This window comes from Diabrotica undecimpunctata, chromosome 9 (assembly GCF_040954645.1).
Source record: "Diabrotica undecimpunctata isolate CICGRU chromosome 9, icDiaUnde3, whole genome shotgun sequence".
Classification (NCBI taxonomy): domain Eukaryota; kingdom Metazoa; phylum Arthropoda; class Insecta; order Coleoptera; family Chrysomelidae; genus Diabrotica; species Diabrotica undecimpunctata.
The window spans coordinates 124,533,676-124,559,832 of record NC_092811.1 but is presented as its reverse complement, the minus strand read 5'-3'; the positions used below and the strand labels follow the sequence as shown (position 1 = coordinate 124,559,832).

Below are 26,157 nucleotides of genomic sequence, written 5' to 3'. Positions count from 1 at the left end.
GTATCATCCGCAATCGGATGGTATGGTAGAACGAATGAATAGGACAGTTGGCAAGTATTTGACAAAGATGGTGTCCGATCATCAGCGAGACTGGGACCAATACCTTCCGTTCTTCACAATGGCCTACAGATCTGCTGTTAACGAATCAACGGGCCAGACACCAGCCAGAGTCCTATTCGGACGCGAAATGCGACTACCTTGTGATCTCGAATTTGGGTGTCGACCTGGAGAAGATGTAGCAGGTGAAGATTATGTGATCGAATTACGAAGAAGAATGGACGATGTACATGAGTTGGTCCGTTCCCACCTTCAGATCGCTAGCGACCGAATGAAGAAACGGTACGATACACAAGCCGAAAAGGGTTGCTTTAAGAAGAACGACAAAGTATGGCTGTATAATCCCAAGAAGCGAAAAGGTTGTTCTCCCAAATTGCAGCAGTCTTGGGAAGGTCCATACCTCATCATGGAGAAGATCAACGATGTCATCTACCGAATAAGCAAGATTCCGAGGGGAAAGCCGATGATAGTACACCATAACCGGCTGGCGTCTTTCGAAGGTGACCACGACGTAGATGAAGAAGTGGAAGTAAACCAAGTCCAAGACGTGTCTGACCTCACGTTTGAGGAATTCATGGGTGCCTATGGAGGTACCGGTAAAGCAAGACATGGTGTTACCACTGAAGAAAAGCAAGATCTACTCGCGCTCCCCGATGACTACTCGCTGGCCCTTACCATCCCGGCCAGTATCAAAGACGCACCAGGGTTGGCATCCGTCTTTCGAAGGAAGTTTGGTCGAGTTGCAGAACTTCAATGCCAGGTGCCAGCTCCCGGTAAAACCTTGAAACTCCAAGATGCATCACGTTACCTTTTCTACCTGGTAACAAAAGACACTGCCCGTGACCAACCTACCTACCGAGATGTGTGGGAAGCCTTACTTCAATTGAGAGAGCACGTACTAGAGTCCGACGTGCAAAAGTTAGCCATGCCAAAGTTGGAGTGCCGCCAATTAGATTGGAGGGTTATCCGAAATATGGTGGAGGAGATCTTTAAAGACACCGAAGTCCAGGTGTTAGTCTGTTGCAATCCGCATAGTTACTGGTGCGGAGAGAAAACCGTCCCTTGTCATTTTTATACAACTGGAAGTTGTAAAAGAGGGTCCAGTTGCCGATACCAGCATACAGTTCCGGTTTCAGTCCCGACAAGGTTCCAGGAGGAACCATCTTTTAAGAGGGGGGCAATGTTACGATAATTATCCTGGCCTAAAATAACCGTAAATATTATGACTAATGTGTTCTGTTTTTAGATTTTACGAGAGTATTCTATTAGCCGGCAGAAATTTACCTGAATGGACCTTCCAGAAACGGTCGAGCCGATGTAAAAATACCCGTTTGCCTTACCGTTATAATTTCGTCACTAATCGAGAAGGCTGTTCGATGATTCTAGCGTAAAGGCAATGGCATATATAAAGGACATTTTATTTGGAAGGAACAGTTAATTCTGAACCCGCGCTCGCGAATTTGTTACGTTCGCCTATAATAAATTATGTAATAATTAGTGGTTAATAAACTTATATAAATTATCGTGCTTTTTAATAAACTAGAATAAGAACAATATAATAAATTAATAAAGACATTATAAATTAAATAAAGACAGAGCAGTTAAATAAATTTCATTACAATAGCTTCTTTGGCATTTTTGTCTGCTGCTTCGTTACCTGCTATTCGAATATGTGATGGTACCCAGGGAAACTTGATGCTTGTATCTTCAGTAAGCAATTTATTTAGTTCTTCCTTTATTAGTAAAGCTAATACAGTCGCGATCATAAAATCCGGGTCATCTTGAAAATTTCAAGTTTCTTAAATATTTTTGCCTCTGGTGCAGTAATAACCTTTTTTTTGGCTAATGTATTTTTTATTTGTCATTAATGTTTGTTTTGAAAGAAAAAAAAATGGTTTTTTATTATTTTTATTGAAAAAAAACAGAAAACAAATCAAATTGTTGATAAAACTGACATACGAAAAAAAAATGGAAAATACAGAACGTGGTAAAAAATCAGTGAAATTTGATGACTAATATCGTGTATTGCCTCCCCTTGCTCTAATAACCTCTTGCAGACGACGGGGCATACTCTCAATTTTTCTCCGGATTATATGTTGTGGTATGTTATTCCACTCTCTCACTAACAGATCCTGAAGCTCCTGTGCGTTGTTAGGAGGAGGTGTATGGGTTTGAATACGTTTTTTCAAATCGTCCCAGAGATGTTCGATGGGATTCAGGTCCGGAGACCTAGCTGGCCAGGGTACCCTCGTAATTCCAACTTCGTCCAAGTATTACATACTGATCCTGGAAACGTGCGGTCGCACGTTGTCCTGCATAAAAACTGCGTTTTCTCCAAGCCCTGCCATGTTGGGCATAACATGTTCTTCCGGAATCTCCGTAATGTACCTTCGTGCAGTTAGGGGCCCATTTTCGATGAAGGGTAATTCTGTGTGGAAGTCGGAAGATATACCTCCCCAAGCCATGACCGAGCCTCCACCAAATGGCATTCTTGGAGCAATGCAAGCTTGTGAAAATCGTTCACCGGTTCTCCTCCAAACTCTTACACGTCCATCGGATCCAGTTAGGCAGAAACGGGATTCATCTGAGAATAACACTTTGCTACAATCGTTAATTCCCCAATGCGCGTATTGTCGAGCAAAAGCTAGTCGTGCAACTCGAGGCACCCGGCGAAGTGGCGGTCCTCTAGCCATTACCCGAGAAGATAGTCAAGAAGAACGAAGTCTTCTTCTGACTGTTGCAACACTAAAATTGTGATTTCGTACTTCCTCTAGACGATTTTGATGCATAACCGCAGTTGAGGTCCGGTTTCGTAAAGCCTGAAACACAAGGAAACGGTCATCTAGTGCTTTGGTCGTTCTTCTTCGTCCAGAGCCAGGTCGCCTGGTTAGCAAACTTGCCTCCTGAAAGCGTTGAAGCACTCGTTGTACCGTAGAAAGGCTTACGCCAACAGTTCTTGCGACTTGCCGTTGAGTATGACAGTCTTCCACAAGTGCAACAATTTGTGCCGTTTCAACAACGGTCAAAGGCATTTTTGTCAAAAAATAAACACTAATAATGGCACCAATAAACACTAGTGGTGGCAATAATAAACGTTTGTCCGTTGCATTTGAACAGAAAGTCGAAGTACAAACGAGACATTTAAAACAAGCGGAGTTACAGGTAGCGTTTATTTTGGGAAGTGTGCACTTTACCGCGAAATCAGCACTATTGGAATTCTTTGTTACAAAGGAAACCGCAACAATTCTCAGAAACATGCATTAGTTTGTATTTGTGTTATTATTATTTAAGATAAAGCTCGTTAAAAATGAAATAACGGTGATTTTCAAGGTGACTCGGATTTTATGATCGCGAGTGTAGATGATGCTTGTATATTTTCCTGATTATTTGTAGTGGTGACAGAATCTGTCACGGTTAATATTTTGTTCATCTTCTTTGCATTTGCCTGCAGTGTCGCTTGGTAAATTGCATAGAGTTCTTCTGTTAATATAGGTGTAGTATCTGGAATTCTATGTTTGAGAATCTGTGCTGTTAATTATTGCCACTCCGACTCCATTTTCAGTTCAGAATTTTTATAATCCAAAGTAAAGATGAAGATATATTTTTAAAGTGATATAAGGGTGGAAATTACTTCCAGTTAAGTAGATTCATTGCATGATAAATTCTGCGAGAATATGGGAGATTGAACTTTAAAGAGTCATTAGCCATGGAAATGTCTTTTCCTTTTTATTTCGATATACTCTGTACGAGTACTAGAGACCAATTCGCTAAGAATTTTGCTTAGTTGAGGAGATATGTTGTGGAATGCAATTTTTAGATTCCCCATGTCTCTCTTAACATCTTTATCAACGTCTGTTTTGCCTTGCAATTTTTAGAAAGCACAGATTAAAGCGGAATTCTTGAATTTGGTTTCGAAAATTAGTCTACGATTTTATTATCAGATGTCGCTACATTGCATCTATACGAAGCCATGTTAGAGTTGCTTCCTAAGACAGAAAAGATTTATTTTACGTTCAGAGCGTTTGCGAAAGCCGTTCTGATGAGGCCTATTTGGCCGAAATACGTATAAGCGGATGCGCCCTGTACGTGAAATCAAATCTTATCTGTCTTTTCCTGTCTAAAATGTTATTTATTGGAATTCTTTTATTTACAGTTATGCCAAAAGTGTAATTAAGGGTTAATAGCTGCCTACGAAGCTCTAGCGTGGGTTCACGATTCAAAGATTTTGGTTTTCAAGCATTAGGTTTGGTTTATCCTCGATACCTATGTCTTTTTGAAAATGCAACATTTTGTTTTATTAGAGCAAAACCTAAAACCGGTACTTAGGGACCAATTTACTATAATAGTTTATTTAAGTGTTCTTGTAATATTGACGCCATACGATTAACATTCTTGCCTTTGATATAAATAATTAGGTCATCAGCACATAGTCTTGCCTGAACAGATTTAGCAGTTATTTATATTATATCGTTTATTGCTAATAAAAATAGAGTAGGACTGAAAATCGATCCTTGTGGAATTCCGTTTTATTGTTCTCTAAGATAGAATATAGCACCATTCGCTCTGACTTGAAATAGATACTTCTATGAGTTAAAAAATTGTTTATTGTAATTGAAAATTTGGGATAGAAACTCTTTCGCTTCTATGGAAAGTTTTTTAATAAATCGTATTGGTATGTCGTCTGGACCTAGTAAAGTATCTTTCATTAAGAGGTATATTGATAGGGTTCAATTCGTCGGAAATTATTACGTAGGTACTACCTCCTCCTGTTGTTTGTAAGTTAAGAACTCATTACTGTAATTTTGGCTGGATAAGAAATTTTGATAGGTATTATAGCTAGTGCATTTATTATATGCTGTGGATCTGTTAGTAACGTCTCTTCTTTTTCTAGACTTACGATTTGTTGGTAAGTAGATATGCTGTCCTGTTGTTTTTTTAACTTTTTTGCAAACCGATGATATATTTTGTGTTATTGTTAATAAGATATGTATTTCTGTCAGTATACTTTTTTGTTTTTTTTTTATGATTCTCCTTGCTCCAGGTCTACATCTTTTGTACTCTTTTAAAAGTATATTTTAATACAAAATAGATCCTAAGATTATATGTAAGATTAAGGTAGGGGAAGTCGGATAATCGTGCGCGCTGATTAATGATGCGCAATATAATGTCAGTAGAAAATATCAATTACTTACTCAAATCTACAGAAGCTGCATCTGCCTTTAGGCGTTCTTGAACACACCTTCCGCCACAAACTGGCTATGATGGGCTTGGAGCTTATTTAAGTTGTTTAATTCTTGAGTGTGTGAAAATAAGAGATTAGTTTGTTAAAACGATTATTTTTATTGTAACTATACGAACATAATCCGAGCGTGTCGGAGGTATTTATTGAATCTAAGTTATGTTGAATTTAATTTTGGTAAATCTTCATAATCAAATAGGTCTGTATCGATTAATGATGGGCATAAGTAGCCAATTTCTGTTACTTATTCCAATAAAACATCTCTTAAAATAGTTCAGATACCAAAATAGACCCGCAAAAGGTCCTCCTGGTATCTAGAAAATATGAAAAAGCCTTATTGGTCGTTACTAAAGTTATTAAAGACGCAGAAACTTAGGAAAATAGATACCTTAATGTATCATTTGCAAAAGAAAGAAAAACTACGATGACTAGCAAGATATAAGGTTTGTTCCAACACGCAATTTTTGTATGGCCCACAAATCGTCACAAAACTGCTTGTACCGTTTTTATGCACATATTCATCATTTGCATGGACCGATGACGGTAATTCAAAAACAGATCCTAGTGCGCAGGTCAGTCCTACAAATACTTGCATTCGCCGATTACTGAAATAATTTTCGCGTAATTATGCCTTAGGCTGCCTCGTATTTGAAGCAATTTTGACGCTTTGAAGCCATAGTTTATAACCAATTTGAAGCCTCCAGTGCATCAGGGTGCTATGAGTGGAGTGGTTCCTGATATCCACGGATCAATCCTCCTCACCTCATTGAATTGTAAACCCGAATGACATTTTAGGGGTTTACAAGTCTCATCAGGCTGGATTCATTTCTATTTCTTGTTTCGGCAAGAAAGGTATCTAGTGAACCGTATATTAAAATGACAAAAATGTTTTAAGAGTTCTCAAGAAATAAACTTCGATAATGAATACAACTTCAATTACACAAAAAAAGTAACTGTATTTAGTTACTTTTAAGGTAGGAATGATGCTCAGTTGCTAGACCTATTTCGATTCTTCCTGAGCGTTATCGCAGCTTGATACTCTGAAGTTTAACCTGTAAAGGGATCTAGTTCTATAGTTTCTGGATGACTGAAGCTCATTTATTTTTTATTACCCCAGTCTTTGTCCCTGAAAGTCCCGAGTGCCGAAAGAAGGCTATTGAAACCTGCACGTCGCGTTGCCTGATACTTGGAGTGTGCGAAGTAGGAAACTCATTTATCATTTAATCATGTACTGAACTTTGACGTTGTTTTCGGTTCATATAGTTCCACAACTCGCTCGCAAGAATTTTCTGAGATTTTTACTACAACCTAAAGACAAATGAATTGTTTTTATCTAAAAAAAGAGAACATTTTACAAATTAATATAAAAAAAGTTATAAAAGATGTGAGAAATTGGACATTTAGAAATGATATTTGAAATCTCAGAGCGAGTGCTAATACGAGAAGAATTATCATTGTAATAGAAAACTAAAAGGGAGTAATATTTATAGAAAAGCTAAAGCGTCACCGTCTAACATATTATGCCGACGATCTAAAAACACTGCAATAACATTAAAACAATTAGTGGCAATTCATAAATCAACTAAGAAAAATTTGAATAGACGTGTAATGAAAAGAAACGACGAGGAAGGTCATGAAGGAACTACGTGTCTGCTATAGAAAAACATTTAGAAAAATTCACTACCAGAAATTTAAATTTTCGGTTATACACTCACAGTACCTATATAAATAATCGAATTAATTCATCCTTTCAATAATAAAATATCGAGAACTAACTGTTTCCTTCCAGGTATTCCTTCACTGTCACTGTCACCTGTGCTGTCACTACTATCGAGAGAGAAAGATGATTATTTATTTGTGTAAAATAGTTAACCTTAAATTCATTTTAACTTAAATTAACACTATCTTAGGTACAACAAAAGTATGGTTAAGTAAAAAGAACAATTTAAAATTGCAGATTTGGTAAATATCTTAACTGAGTTTTTGGCTAATTATATAACGTAGATAATTTTAAGGTAATCCAATATGAATGGAACTGTACTTTCTCACAGGAATATCAATTGGAAAGAATTTGCTTGTGGTTGGGGAGCAGCCCTAATAAATGTATCCGTCACTTACCCAATCAATAAATTAATATTTCGACAGGTAATGCTTTAAGTACAAAAAACAGTGTTCTAAAGTTGGTGGTTTTCATAGACATATTGTATTACTCTTTGTGTACACCATCCTTGATTTTAGAATTGAGCTTATACAATTTAAATTAAACAAGTTGTATATTCTCTCAAGCACTTATAGGTTCTTAACATATTTATAGGTCTAGCAAAAATGACCATAACACACCCAAATAAAAATTGGATCTTTGTCTGCGGGTTTTTATTTGTATTATATTCAAGAGTTTTTACTTGTGATATAGCTTAATGCAGCTTGTATTAGTTATAGTTTTTAATTTGAAAATGCTAGTTTAAAATTAATGGACACCAAACTGTTTGTAATAAGTTTCCTTTAAGTATGTGACTTTCTTTTCACACTGTTCTGTGTTTGTAGTCTGATTTCATATTGTGCTAAATGTTTTCCTGCTTGGTAAGTTTTGATGTTGAATACTGTAGATTTTTATACATTCTTGTCTGTTCTGTGCATTTCTATATAGCAAAATATCTGTTCCGGTTTTTGTTCTTTTCATTTCTTTTCTTTATGTGTTCCTTAGAATAGCTAAGTCACCCAGGACAGTTTTGCCAAACATAATATCTCGAACAGTTTCATCAGTGCATTACTGGCTACATATAGTTATTTTTTATATTGTATATTATATCAAGACAGTTCATTGTATTAGGTAGTTGTTTTTCTTGAATATTTATTATAACTCTTCCAGATAATATATTTACTTAGGTATTACTACCACGAAATTGTTGTCAGTCTCAATAGTGCAATGAGGAAAGTTTTAACTTGGTCAGTTAATCTAGTGAGACATGAATTCATTTCATTAATGAGAGAACTTCTCATTTTAGTAAACTACTTGTCCAAGAAGCCACTATCGTTAGGGTATAATAAATTATTCTTTTTAAAGACAATGATACCAATTTTACACATTAACAAGGCATTTACTCAAGACTGACACAACACACACCACAAAAAAGTTTACAACATCATAATACAATCGAAAATCTAAGAGTTACAATTGTTTTTCTTTTATTATTTGGTACATTATAGTGCATACATTTATATTATTGATTCTCTCTTCAAATTGTAATTGTATGTTTTTATTCACAAGTTTATAGGCTTTTAGTTTTATTAATACATCAAAAAAATGCAAAATGTTTTTTGTTTTCTACTTCTATGGTGAATTAGGTCTTGTGGTTTGAAGAATTTATCAAATTTAAAAAAAAATTGCAAGTTCACCCTTCACATGGCTCAAGATTAAGACTTAACGGAACCAATACATATGGTGGTGGAGAAAAACTAGAAGTGGATACTGTTGACTAATATATTCTAATGACACAGTAAACAATGAGACTATGTAACAACTCACTAATTTATCATCCAGTTATATTGTAACATCTTTAATAATTTTTTCTTAATAATGTAGAATCCTTGACATATGTGTTATACTGACCAATGGTTTTAGATATTTTGCCATATCATATGTATGAGAGCCAATTGTACTGACAATCAGTCATAAAGGAGCATTGTATTTGTAAATTTTCTGTTCTCTGTCTTCATTCCTCAGTTCTCTTCACATGACAAGTCTCTGCCTTTACTAGCACCCCACATTATGTCTTTGTTTCTTATGTGGACCCTTCTAATTGTATATACTATACTTCTTAATATGTTCATTTCCGCTATCTGTAGCATACTTTAGGTTTTTTTAATCTCCTCTCATGTTTCTATGCTTTTGGTTCAGTGTACCAAAAATGTAAAGTATTCTAAATAGCTCAAATGTCCTGGCACAACTGATGCTTTGTTGTTAGGTTTTTTAAATTTTGCAGGATCATGTCCACTGGAGAGATTAATTCCTAGATATTTGAATTGTGATATCTGTACTACAGTTTTTTAGTTGACCACATATTTGCATCGTATTGTGTCCTTAACCATAGTCCCCACACAATTGCTAAAATCGACTTTTCCAGAAATCCCCAAGAAGTCAAGTGCGCAACATGCGCTCAGATCACAGAACAATAGCTTTTATGAGCCTTGAAACTCTTTAAACATTCTTGAAGATCATAAACAGCATAATTGGTAAAACTCTTGAATATGACAGTACTGATACTTGGTTAGTAATATCCAAGAAATGAAAATATTCTTGGATCTTAGGATATGGATGGGGCTGGTAGCTTTTGACTAGAAATTGACTTCAGGTTTTGTTAAGATTTGGTAAAAGACATTGAAGAGGACATGAAGGTTATGCATGATTCAACCACTAAGTACTCTATTTGATACAAGAAAAATTTCAACATACCAAAACACAAGTCAATACTTTTTTGTAATGCATGCCCAGATAAAAGAAGAGGAAATTAAAGAAGAGTTTTATGACGAATAGAGTCCGCATATCAGTTATGCCCAAAAAATGATATAAAAATAATCTATGGAGACCTAAACGCCAAAGTTGGAAAAGAACAGCAATTCCAACCCACAATAGGTAGGCACAGTCTCCATGAGCAATCAAATGACAATGGCAATAGGTTAATAAACCTAGCAAGATCACTTAACATGGTGATTGCCAGCACATACTTCGCTCGCAAAGATATACACAAAGGTACCTGGAAATCCCCGGATGGACTTACAGTAAATATGATAGATCATGTTATTGTAGACTCGAGACACCAATCGAATATAATAAACGTCCGCACCAGAAGAGGGACAAATGCGGATTCTGATCACTACCTGGTCGAAAGTAGGGTAAGGGCTAGAATTTCAAACATCAAAAAGGAAAGAGGCTCTAAACATGAACGATACAAGGTAGAAAGTCTCAAAGAAACAAACAAAAATAAAGAGTATAAAGAAAAGATAAACAACAAACAGAATAACACATGAAAACCTAAATAAAGAGTGGGAAGAATGCAGAGACATCATAAAAGAGGCAGCTAAAGAAGTACTAGGCATAAAAGGTAGAGAAAGAAAAACAAGAACGAATGACTGGTTTGACGAAGAATGTCAGATCATCACAGACAAAAAAAGCAGAGCATATTTACTGATGCAACAGGGGCACAGAACCCGACAAGCAGAGGAAGAATATAAACGACTACGCAAAGAAGAAAAGAAAACTCACCGAAGAAAAAAGAGAGAAAATATGAACACAGAACTACAAGAACATCAGAGACTAAACAAAAGCAGAAAAGACTTCAAACCGAGAACAACGATGTGTAGAAATAAGGAAGGTAATATATTGACAGAACAGCAAGAGATACTAAGTAGATGGACAGAACATTTTACGGAAAAGTTTGAAGGAGATCGGAGAGAGACGACCCCTGACATACCATTAGACCAAGCAGACAACAGAGAAAAGACTCCACCAACAATAGCCGAGATTAGAGCAGCAGCAGAAAAATTAAAGAACAATAAAGCACCGGGATCGGACCAAATAGCATCGGAGTTACTAAAGGAAGGAGGAGACGCACTACAAAAAACAATACATGAATTGATAACAAAGATATGGTCGAATAAACAGCTACCAACGGAGTGGAATAGCGGTATTATTGTACCATTACATAAAAAAGGAAATCAGTTAGAATGTGGAAACTACCGTGGAATCACGCTGCTGAATGCAGCATACAAAATAATGTCCAATGTCATTTATGAAAGACTTAGACCACACGCTGAAAAAATAGTTGGCAAATACCAAAGTGGCTTCTGTAGACAGAAGTCAACAATAGACCAGATATTTGTTCTGTGACAGATCCTCGAAAAAACAAGTGAATATAACATCGACACACATCATCTCTTCATAGACTTTGAAAGCGCATATGACAATATAAACCGAGAATTCTTAATAAAAGCAATGAAAGAATTTAATATACCAACACAACTAATAGAACTGATAAAAGAATCTCTAAAAGTAGAAAGTAGAATCCGGATACAAAATGAATTAACGGAAACAATAGATGTGAAAAAGGGACTACGCTAGGGAGACGCTCTATCATGCATCTTGTTCAACATCGTACTCGAGAAAATACTGAGGGACACAACAGTCAATACACGAGGAACAATCATTAATAAAAGCGTGCAAATACTAGCATTTGCAGATGATGTTGACATAATCGCAAGATCAAGAAGAGAAATGATAGAGGCATACAACCAAATAGAACGAGCTGCACAAAATAGTGGTCTTAAAACCAATCAGACTAAAACAAAATATATGCAGGTAAGTAAAAACGCAGAAATAAGGCAGCCACAAAATATAACAATAGGAGAATACAACATAGAGGGGGTAAAAAACTTTATATACTTGGGATCCCTAGTCACGTCTGATAATAACGTTACGGAAGAAGTGAAGAGGCGAATATTTATTGCAAATAAATGTTACCATGGCTTAATTAGACACCTAAGATCAGATAACGTCGCAAGAAAGACAAAATGCCAAATATATAAAACCCTAATAAGACCGGTACTCACATATGGCTCAGAAACCTGGACACTCACTAAAAGAGAGAAAACGTTGTTAGCCACCTTCGAAAGAAAAATCTTGTGACACATATATAAGGGCACAAAAGAAAACGGAATATGGTGAAGACGATACAACTCTGAACTATACAAAATATACCAGGATCCAGATATTATAACATTTATTAAAATAGGACGGCTTCGTTGGATAGGACATGTAGAAAGAATGGAAGAAGGCGAAATACCAAACAAAATATTCAAACAGATGCCAGTAGGAAAAAGAACAAGAGGAAGACCGAAACTGAGATACTTAGAACAAATAGAAAATGACATCATCATCATCAGTGGTGCTACAGCTCTAGTTGAGCCTTGACCTTCCCCAGTCTATTTCGCCAGTCGTTTCTGTTCATCGCCAACCGTTGCCAATTTGCCGCGCCGATTTTCCTTGCGTCCTCGTCCACACCGTCCCTCCATCTCAGTCGTGGTCTGCCTCTACTCCTATTTCCCACTGGGACCGATAATAGAGTTCGTCTGGGTGGGTAATTTTCATTTGCTCTTGACACATGTCCAGCCCGGAAAATGATATAACAACCTTAAAAATAAAAAACTGGAGAAAAAAAGCACGAAACAGATCAGAATGGAGAAGAATCCTGGAACAGGCCAAGACTCAAAAAGGGTTGTCGAGCCAGTGATGATGATGATGATGATGCCCAGATAAAACATTTTTATGTTTTTAGTGTTTTGAAAATGTTGATAATCCCAATAAATAACGAATGTGTTTGAATCAGCTATATTTTGTCCACCCACTTGGGTGGATATTCAGTTTAAATTTTCTGAAAAGCATTGATGTCCTCCCACCTGGGTAGTCAAGTTTCAAGGTATCTTGGTTTTAACACGAGAAACCAAATGGTATTTGTAAAATTTTTCTATGATATTAAATAAAGAAAATCTAGCTCTGGCACTCCTGAGTAGGTCTAGACCAAGGAACTAAAGATTTTCCCATGACACTTGTTGATACAACTATCTGACAACTGCATTTGATAAATTTGGTATGTAATATGTATGGTGTAAAATAATGTGTAATAATCAACATATGCAAAAGAATAAACTAGTTTATTTTAAATACTAAAGGTGAAGACCAGTAAATTACAGTGGGTGATCAAATTATTAGAGCCACCTGGTAAAATTCAATTTTTTTACAAACAGGTATATAATTGAGCTGTATAATATATTAATGCGTTTGTTCCCATTTAATTATCATCTTATAACACTTTATGAAAGTACAATAAATAGTGTGGCAACACAGCAGGCATGCCAATACATGACCCCGATGCCATTGTTTGTCAGTCCTGTCCAGCCTAGCTTGCAACTCGTGTGTACATTATTTTGTATTCTTGTTGTGCAGAGTTATAATAAATAGTTTCCATTGCTCTCTAGTGATATTCTGAAAGTCTTATAGTATCTTTGTGAATTTAGCAAACATTGTATGTTTGTTACACCGGTGGTACCAGAACATCATGGGAAAGCCAAAGATGTCTTCCTAAGAAGAATAGAGGAAATAAAATTATTGAACACTAATAACTCCAACAGAAAAATAATATCAATTTCTAAAGTTTCAAGGGTAACTGTGGACCCTATAAAGAAAAAACTTAACAAAAACTTGGATTTGACCCCTCACTGCAAACAAAAATATAGTCAAAAAAAATTACACCATGAGATGAAAGAAAAATTGGAGATATTGTCTCGGCAAACAGAAAACAACCTCGAAGGATTATTTCACCAATGACATCTTATCAGTGAATAAAGAATCTGGGGTTTTCAACCTGTCGCCCTGCAAGAAAGCCGTTACTCACACCAGCCATGAAGAAAAAAAGGCTTCAATGGCTAAAGATCATAAAGATTGGACGATTGATGATTCTAATCAGGTAAATAACATTACTTAACATTGTTTTCTTTCAAGTCATTTATAGTTGATCAATTTGTCCACGATTCTAAAATAATAATAATATTCCAGGTTTGTTTTGCGGACGAATCTACTGTGCAGGTCCTCATGGATAGAGTCAATTTGTGAGGAGAAGACCTGGGGAAACATACAAAGCGGATTGTATTGTAAAGACCAGTAGCGCACCTAGAATTTTCCTGTGGGGCGGGGTTTTGGTTGGGCACTGAAATTTTTTTTAGGCTACCATTTTGAGTCCTTAAAATTTGTAACAGTAACAGTGTCGGAATAGTGCCATGGGGGGGGGGTTTAACCTTCAAAACTCCCTGGGTGCGCCACTGGTATGGGCGATAAAGCACCCCATGAATATCGTGGTGTGGTCTATCCTAAGCAGTCAAGGAACTGGTAGACTCAACATTGTCGAAGGGACAATATGGCAGGACCAGTACCTGAGAGTACTACAAACAAAAATGCTTCCTTAAGTCCAGAAGTGGTTCCTGAATAAGAGTTTCACGTTTATGCATGACTCTGCGCCTTATCACAAGGCAAAAACTATTACAAAGTTTCTTGCTGACAACCAGATAAAGGTGCTGGACTGGCCTGGCAATTCGCTAGATCTAAATCCAATAGAAAATCTTTGGAAGCTCGTAAAGAAAGAAATTTCTAATGAAATTATATCCACAAAGCATCAATTAATCGAGCGCCTAATAGCAGTATGGCACAGGAGTGGAACAATTCATCAAAATTGCCAGAAATGCAAGGTGCCAGGCAGTCATTGCTGCAAAGGGTGGCACTACCAAGTATTAGGCTTAAGGCATAATTTTAAGTGTTTTCATATAATTACTAGTTTCTTTTTTAATATTTGTAAACTTTATAAGGTTCTAAATCACAGTAAAATAGAATTAAGCACAAAATACGTTGTATAATAATTAATAATTTTAAACAACATAATTTTTAACCATTATTAAACAAAAAGTAAACTTTGGGCTTATGGGGTGGCTCTAATAATTTGATCGCCCACTGCGTGACACTATTTTACTGAAAATTCATAGAAAATCCGTTAAAATGAGGGTTGTAAAGTTATTTTTGTTAATTTTTTGTTTAATTATTGCAAAAAGAGCGTTAAAAGTAGCCTGTATCAAGAGTGTCGCGACAAAGGCTTTTTATTTATTAATAATAAATTTTTAGATCTAGTTTTCTGTACTCAGAGGGATGCAGTTGTGTTGATTTCAACTGATATTCTATTGAATACTTCGCAACATCATTTAGTTTACACTATATTGTTACATGCAGCTAATTTAAATTTGTTTCTTAAATATGATGTCTTCTATCATGATTTTAAAAAATGTAATTATCAAGTTTTAAATGAATATTTAGCCTCAATTCCTTGGAACAAGGTATTAGATGAATCAGATATTAATTGTTGCATAGTAAGGTACTACCTAACATTGTGGAGGAACAAGCAGGTTTCGTCCCCGGACGTGGTACTAGAGAACAAATTTTAAACGTACGGCAGATTGTAGAAAAATCCAGAGAATTCAACATCACAACATATTTGTGCTTCATAGATTATAGTAAAGCTTTCGATTTGGTCAACTGGAGTAAAATGTGGCAGGTTTTGTCTGAAATGGGAGTTCCCAATCATCTGATACTGCTAATTAAAAGCCTGTACAATAACAATTATGCCAGAGTTAGAATAAATGGGGAACTAACCGATAGTTTCAGGGTCATAAAGGGCGTGAGACAAGGCTGCATACTAAGCCCAATTCTATTTAACATCTATGGTGAATGGATAATGCGGAAAGCTACTGAGGACTGGAACGGTGGCATCACCATTGGCGGGAAGAAGATTTGCAACTTGAGATATGCAGATGATACTACTATCCTCGCTAGTTCTGAAGCTGAATTGATTCACCTGCTACAACGGATAGAAGACGTAAGCTTAACGATGGGCCTTAAAATAAACAGAGATAAAACGAGAATCATGATAATTGACAGAGCTAACAACAATCAAAATCATCTGGTCATGATAAACAATATCGCTGTTGTAGATAAATTTGTGTATCTGGGCTCATTAATAACCAACAAAGGAGGCTGTACTGAAGAAATAAAGCGGCGGTCAGCAATCGCAAAAAGCGCTATGGCAAAATTAACAAAAATTTGGAAAAGCCATGAAATAACTACCGATACAAAAATGAGACTAGTAAGAAGTCTAGTTTTTCCAGTTTTTACTTATGCATCGGAATGCTGGACGCTTACTGAGAAAGACAAAAAGAACATAGATGTATTTGAGATGTACTGCTGGAGACGAATGCTGAGAATACCATGGGTGGCCCGAAGAACAAATGAATCCATACTGGACCAGCTAAACATAAAGAAAAGACTAAGAACACAAATATCAGAACAAATAATAAGCTATTTTGGACATGTGCTTCGAAGAAATGGTCTTGAAAAACTTACCATCCAGGGAAAAGTAGAAGGCAAAAGAAATAGAGGTAGATCTCCCACAAGATACACGGACCATATTGTTGCTACCATTGGCGCTCCATTGTTAGAATGTGCTAGAATGGCAGAAGATAGAAAAACGTGGAGGAACATTGGGAAATTTAGCTAATAGCTTCATGATATCACGATACCTGCATCAGGTCAACGACTAAGAAGAAGAGAAATTTTTACCATATTTTATATGATGCCATCAATATGTTTGTTCCTATCAAACGGTTTAAATCATTAAACTTTCCAGTTTGGTTTTCGCGAGAATTGATTGAGCTTTTCATACAGAAAAAAATAGCTCACAGGAATTTTAAAGCATCAGGCAACTCATACATATGAGGAATTTTCGGTGTTAAGGGAAAGATGTAAATAATTACAAGCAGTAGGTTATAAGAACTATTTAGAGAATATTCAAGCAAATCTTTCAAGTAATCCCCGCTCTTTTTGGAGGTATGTTAGTGATACACGTGGGTCTAGTGCTTATCCTAACGTAATGTCTAATAAAGGTGGGGATGTAATATGTCAGAATGGTGATGAAATAGTCAATCTATTTGCCAGTTATTTTTCAGAGATACATATTGATAGTGAGTATAAGCTACCTAATTTTGAATCGGACTATAGTGTGAATTTCCAGATTCTGAAGTTTAGTCTGACTGATGTTTTCGAGGGGATTATGAGTTTAAAAACTACATATTCTTCAGGACCTGATGGTATACCTGCAGCACTTATTAAGAACTGTATTTTTTCCCTTTGTAAACCTTTACAACAAATTTTCAATTTATCATTGTCATCATCTGTATTTCCACAATATTGGAAAAATAGTTTTCTTACACCTAGCAATCGTGAGTGTGTTAACAATTATATAGAGGTATAACTATTCAATCGTCAATCCTGAAACTTCTTGATAAATTGGTATCGATAAATCTCACCTGGGCTTGCAGAAACATAATTATTGATGAACAACATGGATTGTCTAATGGGAAGTAATCAGTAACAAACCTTGTCAATTGCTAAAAATACTTGTTGGGTGCATTTGAGAATAAAATTCAGGTAGACAGCATTTACAGTGATTTTTCAAAGGCCTTTGACCAGGTTAATCATAACCTTTTGGTCCACAAACTTCATGCATCTGGCTTTGGTGACCCCATTGTTAATTGGATTAAAAGTTCTCTGATGGGACGTACACGGCAAGTTCGTATTAACAATTATATTTCAAAAGAATTCCATTGTTGTTCTGGTGTCCCACAAGGGTCTTATTGTGGTCCCTTGTTTTTTAACTTGTTTATTAACGATATTGGTAAGGCTATCAAAAACTCACACTTCCTGCTATTTGCTGATGATCTTAAGTTATTTCGTTGTATACATGATAAATCGGATAAATAATATAAGTTTATGGTCAAAACAAAATGGTTTAAGCTTAAATCCAACTAAATGTTCTTGTATTTCATTTGGTCGTATAAATAATCTATTAGCTAATAGATATGTTCTTAATGATGTACTCTTGGATTCAGTTATTGAGATTAGAGTTTTGGGTGTATTATTGGATTGTGCATTAACATTTAGAAGCCATTTTCTTAAAATTAAGGAAACAGGATTTCGTAATCTTGGTTTTATTTATCGTAACAGTCATGATCTCTCACATATTGTATTCAAATTATTGTATTGCTCTCTGGTATGCTCAGGTCTTGAACACTGCTCCGTTGTTTGGTCCCCATTTCATCAAGTCTACATTGATGGATTAGAGAGCGTTCAGCAGAAGTTTCTAAGATCTTTAGCTTTTAAAGCACATATTAATATAAGAAATACAGAAAATTATTTCATAGATTATTCTGTAATAACGTCTCAATTTAACATTGCTACACTGAAGAACCGCAGGTTGAGAGCTGATATGTTATTTTTGTTTAAAATTCTAAACAACGTTATTAATTGTCCCCCGTTATTAGCCAATGTATACTTAAACACAATACAAAGAACTTGTCACACTACACTCTTTTATATTCCTTTTCATAGAACAGATTATGCTCGTCATTTTCCCTTGTCGAGAATACTCAGCTCTTGCAATGACCTTCTATTGGATCCATTCTGTCCAAACATTAATGTTTTCAAAAGGCAACTTAAGAGTCTAATTATTAATCTAAATATGTGATATTTTTTAACTTTTGTAATTTGATATACTGTTTTAATGTACAAATTTTTGCTGTTTAATTGTTTCTTTGTTATCGTTTTGATGTTTATTGTACATGATCTTTACTTTTTACTATTTTATTGTAAATGGTTCTACCGTTGAAATAAATAAATAAATAAAATAAATATTTGGTAATTTCTCTGGTTTATTTACATGGTTTTGTCTTGGCACCAAAGAGGGGTACTCATCTCTACCCAATTGGGTGTACTTTGCACTTAACCTGTTAAAGACCCTATATTTAACAAGTATTATTTTGTTTTTTAGATCCTCCATGGCACAAAAATATACCCAGCTTTCTTGCAGCTGCGAAGTGAGGGTATACACTACCTATACAGAGGCATCCTCCCACCACTATGTCAAAAAACGTTATCCTTATCGATAATGTTCGGAGTCTACGAAGAAGTCAAAAGACCTTTGATACAACTAGGATTCAATCCGTACGGTGCTAAAGCTATAGGCGCACTAGTGTCAGGAACAACGGAAGTTATATTAATGCCGTTCGAAAGAGTACAAACTATTTTAGCAGATTCTAAACATCATACTGATTTTAGGAACACTTTACATGTATTTAGGGAATTAGGCAAATTTGGCATTAGGGAATATTATCGTGGATTAGTTCCGATTGTACTTAGAAACGGGCCTTCGAACGTCGGCTTTTTTATATTACGGGAAGAAATGCAAAACAGATTCCCAAAGTACCAAAACGAGTTTTTAAGGACCTCTATAGAGTTTTTATGTGGGTCAATGATCGGAGTGTTGCTTTCAACGGTGTTTTATCCTTTAAATGTATTAAAAATTAGAATGCAGACCAAAATAGGCGGATCTTTCGAGAATCCATGGAAAGTACTCATAGATATTTACAACGAACGAGGAGGGAAAATTAAGTATATTTACTACGGGGTCCAGGCGAATTACACGAGAGCTTTTATTAGTTGGGGGGTTATGAATACTGCCTACGAACACCTCAAGACTATGGCTAATGAAATTTAAGATTTTAATCGTTTTTGTGATGTGATAAAATTAAAAATATAAAAAGCATTTTCTCGCTGATCGTACAACAAACTTAAAAAAAAAACGAAAATAGCTGTTAGAAAATATTTATTTCTGCGCTGTGGGGAAATAAATAGTTCCTAATTAATTTTCCAGGCCACTTTTTTTACAAATATATACTTATAAAACTAAATAGGGTGAACATATGTATATTTAAACAGAACGACCGATTGGCGAAAAAATAATACGTGTATCTCGTAGGAAATGCAACATTTCTGAGATGTTATTCTCGGTTGATGCCTTGCTCAGCAATCTTTCTGTCGCACATTGATGCCAAATCAAGATTTCCTCTTGTATTTCAAGGTCGTGATGTTTCACAGAAAGTTTATTGCGCCTCGTCATGGATCCATGGGATTCTGTCCCAAAAAGGGGTCCCAAAGACACCGGGGAAAGGTCAAGGCTTTTCCAAAAGATGATTCTGCGAAACATGTCCACTTAATTGGCCTTTATAGGTTACAAATCTGGTATGACCCACGTGGTAAGAGAGAGGTAGACAGACCTGGATCAAAAATTAATAAGAAAGTAATTTTAAAGGCTGTAACAATTTTGAATACTCAAACCATGGTAATTGTTGGTGTTGTCGATTACATCAAACTCCAAATGGTATGTGGATATTCCTCTGAATATTGCTACAGTTACTTTTACAATAGGATGAAGCAGGCATTTACCAAAGCTTCTAAGAATCGGAGTGATGATAAAGGAAAGTAGTCCATTGAAAAGAACTTGAAGAAGATTGTCAATAACCGCAAAGTTGTCAGAGTTGTTGCTCAAACTCAGATGAAATTGTTGAAGCAACGTCAAAAGAAAGCCCAAATTATGGAAATTCAATTAAATGGGGGTAACATACCTGATAAAGTATCTTGGGATAAAGAACAGCTTGAAAAGCCTATTCCTATTACCAGTGTTTTTGCTTAAGATGAAATGATCAGGTAACGCTTGGTGTTGTCGGTTACATTGGAACTACACATGGTCTTATAGCCAAGTCACAGTTTGGGCTGAGCATCTCTCTGAGAATTTCCGCGCTTCTACAAAAACTGGTACAAGAGTAAGAAATTATTAACCAAAACTTATTAATTAAATGGTGATAACATACCTGGTAAAGTAGCTTGTGCTAAAGAACAGCTTGAAGAGCTTATCTCTTTTGCCAGTGTTTTTGCTCAAGATGAAATGATGAGTAAGCTGTAAGACACACAAAGGTATTCGTAAAGTTGCCTGCACTAGAGAATGGAATATTTCAAGAGTGTGATTCACAGTTACACGTGCTGGTCAAAGAAAACCTGTCAAAATGGGTACATTAAGGCGTTTGAGGTCGCTGATTTTAAATTTGTTAATATTTCTACCAGACAATAAAATTGTGAATCAGTTATGACAAACCTTATTAGGAAACAAGTTTTTCGAATGATAAAGTTACCAATTGTATGATAATAAAAAACAGAAGAAAATTAATTTCACAGTTTTTCGTTTTACTGAAGAAAATAGAAATAATATGCGAGGACATTCAAAAAAAATCACTTAATACTGTGAATCAATTTGTGAATTATTACTTGGGAGGTTTGAGTAATTTAATTGCTTGAATAACTTTGTTTGCTCCAGTAACTTAAACCGCCACAACTGATTCAATGGTCATAGGAGGGCCCAGTCGTGAGTTATTCTCACGTTAAAATACGGGAAGGTTACTCACTCACGACGAGCCACGTTATTTTCCCGTTAAACCTTTTCTGATCTGAATATTTTGTTTTCGATGTTTTGTCTCATTTTTATCTTTACCTCAGTTTTGTCGTTTTTTTACTTCTAATATATTTTTTTAATTTAATAAAATTCAGTTTTTTTAAGAACGATTTTTTTCATCATGCAAATTTTTAAATTTTTAACAATGGCGAACATGTTGAAAATTGTTAATAAACAATTAAGATGTTCTGTTTATTCATTAATATTTATTTGAAAGTAATTGCATGATAAAAAGAACTTAATATTTTATAATTATTAAATTAAAAAATTTTCCGCCTAAATGGTATTTCCTAATGACAACGTGCTAAAAATAAACACTTTTGAAGTCCACAATGACATACAAAATATGTATGTCCAACATACAGACAAAGCATGATTGAAAAGTATAGCAGCTATTTTTTGTTAAAAAATGTTTTCAGAAAAATTTTAAAATGATTTCAAAACGAAGGGTCGTGGTTGATTTTACTATTACAAGTTTAAAAACCTTTTTTATATATGAAAAACATTAAAAATTTAATAATTAACCAAATTCATAATGTTTGTCATTTATATAATATTCTGAATCTACTTAGGTACCACCATTTTTTTTTTATTTGGATTCATAAAAAATCTTTAACTATCAAAAAACCAACTCCGTCAACTTATGGTTGCTCTGCCACACGGGAAGTATACCGGTCCTTACTAACGCTTGAAGTACCAACCGAACAATTGAGACACTTAAATATCCCTAAATTGAAACTTCGATTTTACGATTTTTGACCAGGAATTGGCGATTTGTCATATCTGTGCGTCGTTCAGGAATGTTTTTTCTTTACTACTAGATATACAATAAACTATTAAAGAATTTTTAACCACTTTTTTTCTGTGCAAATGTAACAATACACAAATGAGAGATTATGTTGAACAAGCTTTATTGCTATAAGTATTTTGTTACTTGTTGTAAACATGTAAAAATAAACAAGAAAAGGAACATTTTTTCCGCCATTATGTAGTTTGCTTAAAATCTAATAAATGTTTATATTGTTTTTCAAAAAGTTTATTTATTGTTATGAGTGTGCTGCTTTTTAATTTGCTGTCGTTTATTTCCTAGACCTTTCTACGATGTGACTTGAAAGACCTTAATTTATGTTTTAGTCCAGTGAAGATTTTTCTCATGACACTGACCCCATCAAGCAAACGACAGTTGTTTTGAGTAATATGGACCTCTGTAACAAGAACCTATATGTTTCATTTGGACTTAATTAGTAATTAACAAATTAAGATCAAACGCTTAGAACCTTCATATAACGTGGAATATTCAAAAAGATAGATTAAATAGTTTAAAAGTTATTTAATTTGTTAATTCAAAATTAATTTTTTTTGCAACAGTAAAGTTAGAAAATAATGAAGTTACAGTAATTCTACTGGTAAATTATGAAAAAGAAGATTTATTCTATCCATATTAGTAAAAAAAATTAAGGACAACAATTTTAAATATTGCAAATTCATTTTCCAAAATATTGTTAATTATTTTGTTTAAAAAATTAGATTAACTATTTAACCATTGTCTACAGGATAGGTACATACTTTTGTAAAAAAAAAATAAAAAGGTTGTCAAAGGGAAAATTTGGACGATATTTTCCTAATATATTAAAAAAATTAATAAAAAATAAAACGACACAACTCGTTTTAACTGATAAGAACCACGTGTTCAAGTCGAGCAAAGAAACATGTTGCTCTTTAAGTATTAAAATCTTCAACCATTGCCATCGACCTAAGATCGCATTACTTATAATTTAAATATGTAAAACCATATATTGATGTCTCCGCTGCAATTCTAGTGTTAGCTTCAAGTACTGAGGCACTGAGGATGATCTGAGCTATAGAAAATGTCACACCGAGAGTGCAGTACGGCTAATATAGGAATGCACAATTGCCGGATTTCACGCCTTGTGCTTGGCGATACAAACAGGTCCAAGTGGTAGTCACAGAACCGTATACAGATATCTACGCCGGGCTCTGTTATTTATTATAAAATAATATATTGATAAAATAATTGCCTTCAAGTAGCCAAATAAGAGGCATGAATTTGAATAAAAAGACCCTCAAGTTTTTAGCGAGAATTTTATTATAAAACTGTATACTTTATTAAACTAACAAATGTATTTTAAATTACATTTCTTGATAGCTATAAATATACCGGGTGGAACCTCCGGTAACTCGATTTCCGTGCACCCAGCCCAATATCCAAGAAAAACTTTTTCTTTTGTAAATATGTGAAAAATTATCAGGAACGGGAATATCGAAAAAGCTTTGCACATTTTTTAATCCCGGCGATGTTATTAAAAAAACAAGTTGCGCACTTGAATCACTGCGAAATTTTAACACCTACAATGAAATTTTTTTTTTGTGGAAATCTGAAGTGCAGTTTTTGTCCTTGTTAAAACATAATGCAGTCTCGCATTTTTTACACACAGCATAAGTTTACCTAGTTCCTTGGCATAGCAACCTGGTAGTTTTCAGCGAAACCTTGTGTTATTCCATATGGGATAATGGTTTTCCTTGCCCACACTTGACCAGATGAGCAGGTATAAGGTTTATAGTGTAAGTTATTTAACATTATATTATATTTATACTTTATTAAACTAACAAATATATTTTAAATTACATTTCTTGATAGCTATAAATATACAGGGTGGAACCTCCGGGAACTCGATTTCCGTTCACCCAGTCCAATATCCGAAAAGCCCATACTCTGATTAGACTGGTAAATGCATTTTATTGGTTATACAGTGTAAAATAATCGAGGTTACTCACAAATATTCAATTAATTATACTAAAGTCGTCCTCTACATCCGAGATGTCGGATTCGCTTTCGCTACTCTCCCCTGTGTTCGCGTGTATTATCAATTGGTCTACGTCATCTTGCAGGTTGTCCGCAGTCCACATCTCAGTTTCCGTTTTCTCAACAACATGAGTGACATAATTTCGCCAATTTTGCTCTGTGACGCGTGCGAAACCGTCGTCGATCAACTGGCGTACCTCGTCGTTTTTAAAAGTGGTATTATGGGTACCTACATATCGCTTAACTTGGTTCCACACCATTTCTATAGGATTCAATTCGCAGTGATATGGAGGAAGCCTTAAAATATAAATATTATATTGTAAAGCATACTCATCAAGATGATACTTATCGTATTGATCTTTACAAGCACGCGCTGCTTCTAATAGCTCGGATTTCAAGTAACACTCCTCGAAAAAAATGTCTTTTTCCACTAGCCATTCCTTGATTGCATCTTTATTCCAGGAATTGTTAGGGAATCTCTCTTTACGAGAGTGGTACGATGCATTGTCCATTACAACGACATTCCTGCGACCATTATTTGGTAAATTTGATATTAATGTCTCCTTAAACCATGACTCAAAATATGCGGCATCCATTTCATCGTGATAGTCGCCATCATTTTTCTTTGCCAGAAAAACACGCTGTGTGCCAGGAAGGAAACCTCCTGAAAAACCTGCATGCAATAAAACATATCGTGGACCTCGTTTAGTAGGTGCTTTTAAGCCAGTACTTAAACCTTTGAGAAAAGCATCACGACTGTTTTGTATCGTAGTATCGCAGAAGTCTGTATAAAGTAGAAAGAGACAACGGCTGTATATTCTCATTACCTTGTATGAAGTTATGTATATGCTTTAAGAATGGCGGCAAATTTTTCATGAAAAATTCACAATGAACAATTCTCCGTAGAATACTTCTTACACCCTCGTCTGTGAATATTCTAGAATTTGATTGACACACTCGTTTTTTACGTTTTTTTGGCGATATTTATAGATCGAAAAAGTTATGCATCTGCATCTATAAATTTTGGACGACACTTTTAACAAGTTTTAAATTAAATGTTTTTATACCAAGATACAAATTTTGAAGTTTTTTACTTCTGTATAAGTTTTTTAACTATGGTATACAGCCAACTACTGGTTGGGGATTTCCCCATTAATTTTTATAAAATTAATTACATACTTAGAATAAAGAATGTTTTCCTTAATTTTAAAAAGTTTATGATTGTTTTCGGAAAATAAACAAGGTATTTTAACATATTAAGTTTTTTCCTTTAAAATATATTGCCATAGACTGTCTAGTTTAACTCAATATTTATAACTAAAAATGATTGTTTCATAGTTTTTATCGTAAATATACAAATAAAACGTTTTAAAATAAAATTATCTCTTTTTATTTTGACCACATAGATTTATATAGAAACATGCCCTGCGAACTCAATAGAAAAAAATGGTTACATATATATAGTAGGCTTCCAAAAAAAGAGATGGCGCCTGGCGCTTATTTAAACTGGATCGCTAGTATATGTGGTAGAAGGCTAAGTAAAAAAGAAAGAAGAATATTGAGTTTCAAGTTGGACAGTTGTGTTTATAGGTTGTATTTTGCATGTGTTTGGGTGTTTGTGCCATTTTCTTGTATACAATATAAATTTATTACGTTTTTATTTTTTACTCAAGTGAAGTAAATGTTTCCTATTTCAGTTTTTAATAGACATTTTTTTGAATAGATTATTTTAGTTTTTAATAGATAGTTTTAGTGTAAAATTTATTTTTGTTCCCTCAACTCTAGTTGATCAAGGTAATGTGAATAATTCCAAAGGTATAAATTTATTAGTTCTTAAGATTGATTATTTGCAATTTATTTAAAATTTGCAATAGATTGTTTTTGTTTTACTAATTTTTTTAATTTATATTGACAATTTATGTAATTTTAGTAAATTATATTTGTTATTGTTTTGTTTTTCCACTGTTTTTAAGATTTGTTTATAAAATTGTACAATTTTCAAGGACAATAAAGCATATTTCTATTCTAGTGTAATACTCCAATGTGAT

General features: G+C 34.6%; 1 protein-coding gene and 1 pseudogene across 2 annotated transcripts; both read left to right on the top strand.

Annotated features, from left to right (window-relative positions):
* Nucleotides 1-7,108: 7,108 nt before the first annotated feature.
* Nucleotides 7,109-20,474, top strand: LOC140451399 (mitochondrial nicotinamide adenine dinucleotide transporter SLC25A51). 2 transcript variants are annotated; one of them, XM_072545190.1, is made up of 3 exons: nucleotides 7,109-7,258; nucleotides 7,312-7,441; nucleotides 18,772-20,474. In XM_072545190.1, exons 2-3 carry the CDS (start codon nucleotides 7,322-7,324, stop codon nucleotides 19,495-19,497), a joined length of 846 nt encoding a protein of 281 aa, XP_072401291.1. In that variant the 5' UTR covers nucleotides 7,109-7,258; nucleotides 7,312-7,321; the 3' UTR covers nucleotides 19,498-20,474. The 2 variants fall into 2 exon arrangements, with proteins under 2 accessions (XP_072401291.1, XP_072401292.1); XM_072545191.1 differs by having other exon boundaries at nucleotides 7,301-7,441.
* Nucleotides 19,828-20,472, top strand: LOC140451401 (large ribosomal subunit protein uL3-like; annotated as a pseudogene).
* Nucleotides 20,475-26,157: the final 5,683 nt, after the last annotated feature.